Source organism: Myzus persicae, unplaced genomic scaffold (genome assembly GCF_001856785.1).
Source record: "Myzus persicae strain clone G006 unplaced genomic scaffold, MPER_G0061.0, whole genome shotgun sequence".
NCBI lineage: Eukaryota > Metazoa > Arthropoda > Insecta > Hemiptera > Aphididae > Myzus > Myzus persicae.
In genome coordinates, this window is record NW_019100470.1 from 1,518,693 (window position 1) to 1,525,044 (window position 6,352).

The following is a 6,352-nucleotide window of genomic DNA, read 5'->3' on the forward strand; positions in this document are numbered from 1 at the left end:
CTACTACTACTGTTATTATCCGTTTCATCGAAATATTGCACATCTATTCCTTTATTTAGTGTTGACTTCTGCTAAACACACAAATCAAAGTTACAATATTATAGTTTAATAAAACTGTAGGTAAGTAAATGTTTTAGTTATTTCTTATTTTACATTTTCATTTATTGAACGGTTTTGATTCATATAGTATTTTTCTATACTATCGTATATACATTTTTTGTATGATAACTTGTCTTCTGGTAATAGCAACACGAATGTTGGATTGTAGCCTTTATTTTTTAAAATTAAAGCGCCTTCTAAATTTGTGAACGTGATTAATACTTTATTTTCGCCAGTACATTTCGATAGTTGATCTTTGTCTACAGTACTTATTAAATTAGTAAGTATACGTAGGTACAGTAATAATATCTGTACAAGTATTACGTAATTACTAACTTAATCCATAAGAATGGCCTAAAAATTGGTAGCTAAACACAAATTCTCCGGAAGAATTCATTTCATTGAACTCAGCGACTGTAATTGTTTTTAATGTTCTATTTTTACTTAAATCGTTCGTTGTATAAATAACTGCGGGATACAATTTATCAGCATGTTTCTCAAATATCGTATTTAAAAGTTCTTTCTTGTGAGTTTTTGGTGGACCGACTAAAATTACCATCGGAAGTAATCGGTCTTTGTATCCACAGTTATTTCCTGCGCCTATAGGGGATCTTCCTGCAGATAAATGTTCTAAAACAGTAGATTTTAATGCACTCTTTTCTGCCATAAGCAATGAAAATATTTCCATTTCATTTAACTCCTATTTGAATAAATTTGAACAGAACGCATATTATTTAAATCATAAGTAGGTACCTACCTACATAATCTGTGTATAATAAATTAATAAATCATATTGATTGTAAAGATGAGTCTATTTTATTTCGACGGGGAATAAAAATTGGAATTTTGTCATATAAAAATATATGTAAGTACTGATTTAAATTTGTATCTATCAAAATCTCCAATAGTATAATATGGGAATAATGAAAACATTATTACAAATAGATCCATCATTAAAGTTAGTTTTTTTTTATTATTCCGGTGAATGATTTTGATTTGTTTCCTTAACTGTGGCCGTTACATGTGTTAATTATACTAAAATTCAAAAATTAAACCCTTTATTAACACGTATCAATACAAAATTACATTATGGGACAAGATTTACTCATCTTGGGCTTATTTAATAAATAAAATAAATAAATAAATTGACAGACCCTCTTCTTCATCTTCACTGCTGAGTACTATGCTAGCTATCCTTGAAGCTTTATCACTCAATTCAAATCTTACCTCTAATAAATTCTTAATTACTTCTGATTCAATGAAATGTCTACAATCACTAATATCTAATCCTTTTAACATCAAGTAAATTATATTATCCAATTTCTTTGGGTTCCAAGCCACATCGGTATACACGGGAACGCGCGAGGTCGCCGACAATCTGGCGAAATCCACGTCCAATTTAATCTGACCCGCTCTCACTCAACTTCCTCGTACCGATTTTTTTCCAATTTTACAGCATTATATATCCAACCTTTGGTCCACATACTGGTCCAACCTCCCAGCCGAATTTATCAAAAAATACAAAAACATTATACCAAATATTCTGAATAAAACATGGTTCAACAAACTTAATTTACCAAGATCAACAATTATACGATTCAATCGCCTACGTACAGGTCACACATTATTACCTGTCCACGCTTATAAATTAGGGGTAAACAACTCTCCACTCTGTACCCTACATTCCAACGAAAGTGATTGCAATATCCCTCACCTTCTCTTCGATTGCTCTTCTCTCCACGCGAAACGCGTGATTTTGTTTAATTCCCTAAAATCCATCAATATTTCCCTCAATCTTTCCTACAGTTTCAACACCAAGTCTGAAAACGTCGTCAATATAATCATTAATTTTATCTTGGAAGCTGGTTTTATCATATAATTTTATAATTTATGTATTTAAAATGTTTTGTATTTTTCTAGTTTACTAGTTTGCTGTAAAATAAGTTATGTTGTATGTATAATTGTTGAGCTGTAATATTATAACTAAAAAAAAAAATGACAGACGTCATAGTCAGTGCGACCACTGTCACGACATAACGACATAACTAAACGAGTTCTGACTCTACTGACAAGAGACAACTGTATAGTAGGTACTAGGTATGTACTGTGGTCTGTACTCTATACTAGCCAGTCGTAGCCACTAGGTAAATATATATCTAATCTTCACGGTAAATACATAAGAAAAACAAATGCTGTCACTACAACACATCCAATCTTACAATCTTAACACATAGCCTCCCTGACCATTGATTTGTCCCTAAATCCTCCACAATACTTACAAATGAATAATACAATTATAAATATTAAAGTTTTCATAATAATAGGAAAAACATTGTGAATGAAATTGTAGCATTGTTGTCTGTTTTGTGATTAAATTATTTAATATTGATGCTAAATTATTGCTATACTAAGCAAGAAAATAAGTAAATAGGTGTACGGGAATATTTGTACCATTGAAAGAAAAACATTTAGATTAAAGAAAAAAATAGAAATTAAGGACTTTGTAACAAAAGTTATAGAAACATTAAGTATAAACAATAACATAATATACTTATGTCTCATTGTTAAATAATACTGTTGTCCGATGAGAAAATGATGTTGTATAAGTATTCAAACAAATCACAAGATAATAATTTACCTAATAAATATTAATTAGTAATCACATTCAAAAACAACTAAAATAAAAAGAACAATGAATCATGTTTAAAAAAATGCTGTGAACCTAAAGCATATTATTATTTATTAAGATATTCAATATACATATTATTAAGCTTGTAAGGTGTAAATATATCATTACAGGCTACAGCTGCTGACGAACACCCAAACGCGTATCGAAATAAATATGTAACAGTTAAAAATATAATATTATATGTATAAACATGTTTACCTGCAGGTCATCAATTTTTATAAATGTCTGGTCAACCGTTGATCTCAAAGGCAAATTGTTTGAAAATATCAATTGCTTATGAATATTTATTTTGAGAAAATCGTTGTTTTCGACATTTAAGAGTCGAAGCTTTGTAAGCGTTTTTATATATTCTACTTGAAGTACATCATTGATCATATTGGTTTGTAAATTCAATACTGACAACTGTTTGGCGTTCTATAATTTATTTTTAAAACATAAGTAGGTAATTATTATGGTCAGTTCCTATTTCTCATCAGTCCTGGTTTCTCGGCGAACAGAGTATACAATACTTTTATTTTTTTTTTTTAATATGCTATAATGTACTACAATTATTTGTTGATATTACTAAAACGTTGTATAATACTCTTTAATACAATTTTCATGGCAGATTTTAACTTTTTAAACACTTTTTGTGTATAATGATTATTACTAGTTTGAAATTGTAGGTAGATTCAATTGAAACAATTATGCATTTACATTTTAAATAAATATACATATACATATGTTACTTATTAGCCAATTTACTTTATAGGAATTTATGTACTAGAATATTTAAAAGCTAGTTGATTACTTACTTTTAGGAAATCAAGCAATTTTAGTTTGTTATGTGACAAGTCGAGTATTTCACACATACTTGAGGACATGTCTAAGTGTATAGATTCTAAATCGTTGTAAGACAAGTTGATTTCCATTAACGATCTTGGTAGTGAATAATTTATATGTTTAATACCATTGTGAGACAAATTTAGAAATGCCAAATGACTATATAAATAAATAGGTACCAACTATCAATATCAGTAAAATGATTAGTACCTAGTAGGTGGTACTATAGGTACCTACTATGGAGAATACAATACTGAAATAGTGAAATACCGCCAAACTAGGTCACTTGTAGAAGTTTTAAAATCTAATTATAAATCAAGAAATATTAATTAATATATTATATTTAAATTAGTTTACCAAGTATAGGTAACAAAAACCTGGATATTAATTAGTAATTACTTTCATATATTATATGAAATAATATAATATATAATAATAGGTAATGTATAAAAATTAAATATTTTAAAATCTGCCTGATAACGCATAACAAAATAAAAACTATTAAGGTGTTTAAAGTAACAATTATAGTAGCCAGTAGGTACTTCATCGAATGACAAACCAGAATAAAAATATACTTACCTAACTACTTAGATACTTTAGATAAATAATCCCAAAAGCAATTGGGGCTAAGATTATTTTATAATATTATTGATGATAATAAGAGTTAATGCACAATAAATAAAATCCGTTTTTCCCAAATCTTAATACTAAGAGTAAATAGGTATATTATTTTAGCTCCAAGCTTACCAGTTTGACGGCACCTATGCATAGTATTGATTTTTATTTACTGCGCATAAGCGTTTCTTACTTTAATTCCAATAGCCCGTTTACGTGTTCGATGGAATTGTACGATAGATCTAAATATGCTAAACTCCAAAAATGAGACAAATCGTCCAAATGTTCGATATTGTTGTTCGAGTAATCGACATGGTATAGCATCTTCGGTGGTTTGAAGTTTAATATTCGTTTCAAACAATTGTGAGACACATCTAAGTACTCCAACTCGTTTAGACTATTTAAAGCGCTCAAATCTTGTATGACATTATGACGTACCTCCAACTTTTTTAAAGATATATAATCACCGACGATGTCGATGTTTTCTAAATTCTAAAAACATTCATGGTACATTGTAATAGTAAATAGGTACTAATTAGTAATTACCCAGTGTGTGAGGGCGTAGACACAAACAGTGGCACAACAAATGGGTATGGTCCCCTTGCCCAACCCGCTTCCTCCCCCCTAAAAACCATGTGATTTTTAAGTATATTTATTAATCTAGGATATTATATTGATAAATACCTAACGATTTTGCGATAATTTGACTTATGAATTATAATAAATTATGATAATACAACTTCAACTTTTTGGAACTTTCAACACTGCAACAAACGAAGTATAAACGGTTCTTAATGGACCCACTAATACCCAGAAAAATTTGGTGCATACTATTTGCGTCCGAGATTATTATTAGTCGACGAGTTGTGTCCCCCTAAAAAAGGTTTGAACGGGATCATACAATCATAGGTAGCCATAGGGTCATATTTCATCTAGGAGTACCGATATAATTTATTTTTAGACAGTTCTAGTTTCAGTCTAGTTGTATTCCAGTTTTTAATAGCATATAAATTATACATTATACAGAATAGATTAATTACATAATTATTCCATTGAATAAATTACATTCACCACACATTTAAATTAATACAAATGATGTACCTAAATAAACACAACACGTCAACACATTAAATTATAGGTAACACATTAAAATTTAATTTACTACTCTCAAAATACCCACCTTTTTTGGGACACAAGTATAGTAGGTATGCAGCCGAAAAATTCTGGTCGCGCCAGTAGACAAATATTATGCGTAATATAGGTATCAAGTTGAAATCAAATAATTATTTTACCAAATTATCTAAAGCAAGTTCAGTAAAACAAAAGTAATTCTCAATCTCCCCGTGTCTTATCATATTAGTCAGTCCTTTAATCAGTGTACTACGATTCAACACTCCGTCTTGAATAGGTCTTGTGAGTGTAATTATAGGATGTAAACGATTTAAATCTGGTGCGTTCAAAGAAATATCCGGCAATGACATTTTGTTAATTGATTTGATTTTCAGTATTAGGTATCTATACCTATTATAATATGTTATATAAACTAGTAAACAATTATATTAATTTTAATCGACAAAATAAAAATTGATAGTAAATATATCTCATGGAAAATTCAACGAAGTTATTCATCACTTAAGTAACCAGGAATACTAGAAATAGCATAATAATTTGGCCAATAATCTAATCATTTATTAACATTATACCTACCTATGATTAATAAATATATTAATTAATGAAGACATTATAGACAACATCTTTTACGATAGCTGATAAGTGTTACTACGTTCGCGAGCAACTGTATCGTAAGAAAAAAAGTAGTAGAAATGTCAAATGTGTATAACAAATAACAATAGCCTTACGAGCGGCGCCGGCGTAACAGCATCTCGCAATGATGTAGGCTATCTTTACGAAAAAAACAATTATCTATATAATATGATATATCAATATAAAATTCGAATTGTTCGATTTGATTTTCATTTTTCATAATTAACTAACATTTGTATTAAATATTATAATTAAGAATATACATAAGAAAAAAAATAATTGTAAATAATATAACAACTAATGAGTAATGGCCGTTGTCGTCGATGTTTTGTTTAGATTAATAAAAAAAAAAACAATTTTAAT

The 6,352-nt window shown here is 28.9% G+C and overlaps 1 protein-coding gene across 1 annotated transcript; it reads right to left on the reverse strand.

Moving 5' to 3' along the window:
• Positions 1-430: 430 nt before the first annotated feature.
• Positions 431-5,706, reverse strand: LOC111042866 (leucine-rich repeat and guanylate kinase domain-containing protein-like). The gene is made up of 6 exons (XM_022327578.1): positions 5,518-5,706; positions 4,772-4,849; positions 4,419-4,717; positions 3,642-3,769; positions 1,254-1,388; positions 431-759 (listed from the first exon to the last, which is right to left on the reverse strand). The coding sequence occupies exons 1-6, from the start codon at positions 5,704-5,706 to the stop codon at positions 431-433; spliced, it is 1,158 nt and encodes a 385-aa protein (XP_022183270.1).
• Between the last annotated feature and the right edge of the window lie 646 nt (positions 5,707-6,352).

Excerpts from the sequence above, each read along its gene's own strand:
- LOC111042866 (XM_022327578.1), bottom strand. The coding sequence starts at position 5,706 with ATGTCATTGCCGGATATTTCTTTGAACGCACCAGATTTAAATCGTTTA. Across the intron at positions 3,770-4,418 it reads AACGGGCTATTGGAATTAAA|TCATTTGGCATTTCTAAATT; the intron begins GTAAGAAACGCT and ends TTATTTATATAG. Across the intron at positions 1,389-3,641 it reads ACACTTAGACATGTCCTCAA|GATTAGATATTAGTGATTGT; the intron begins GTATGTGTGAAA and ends TGATGTTAAAAG.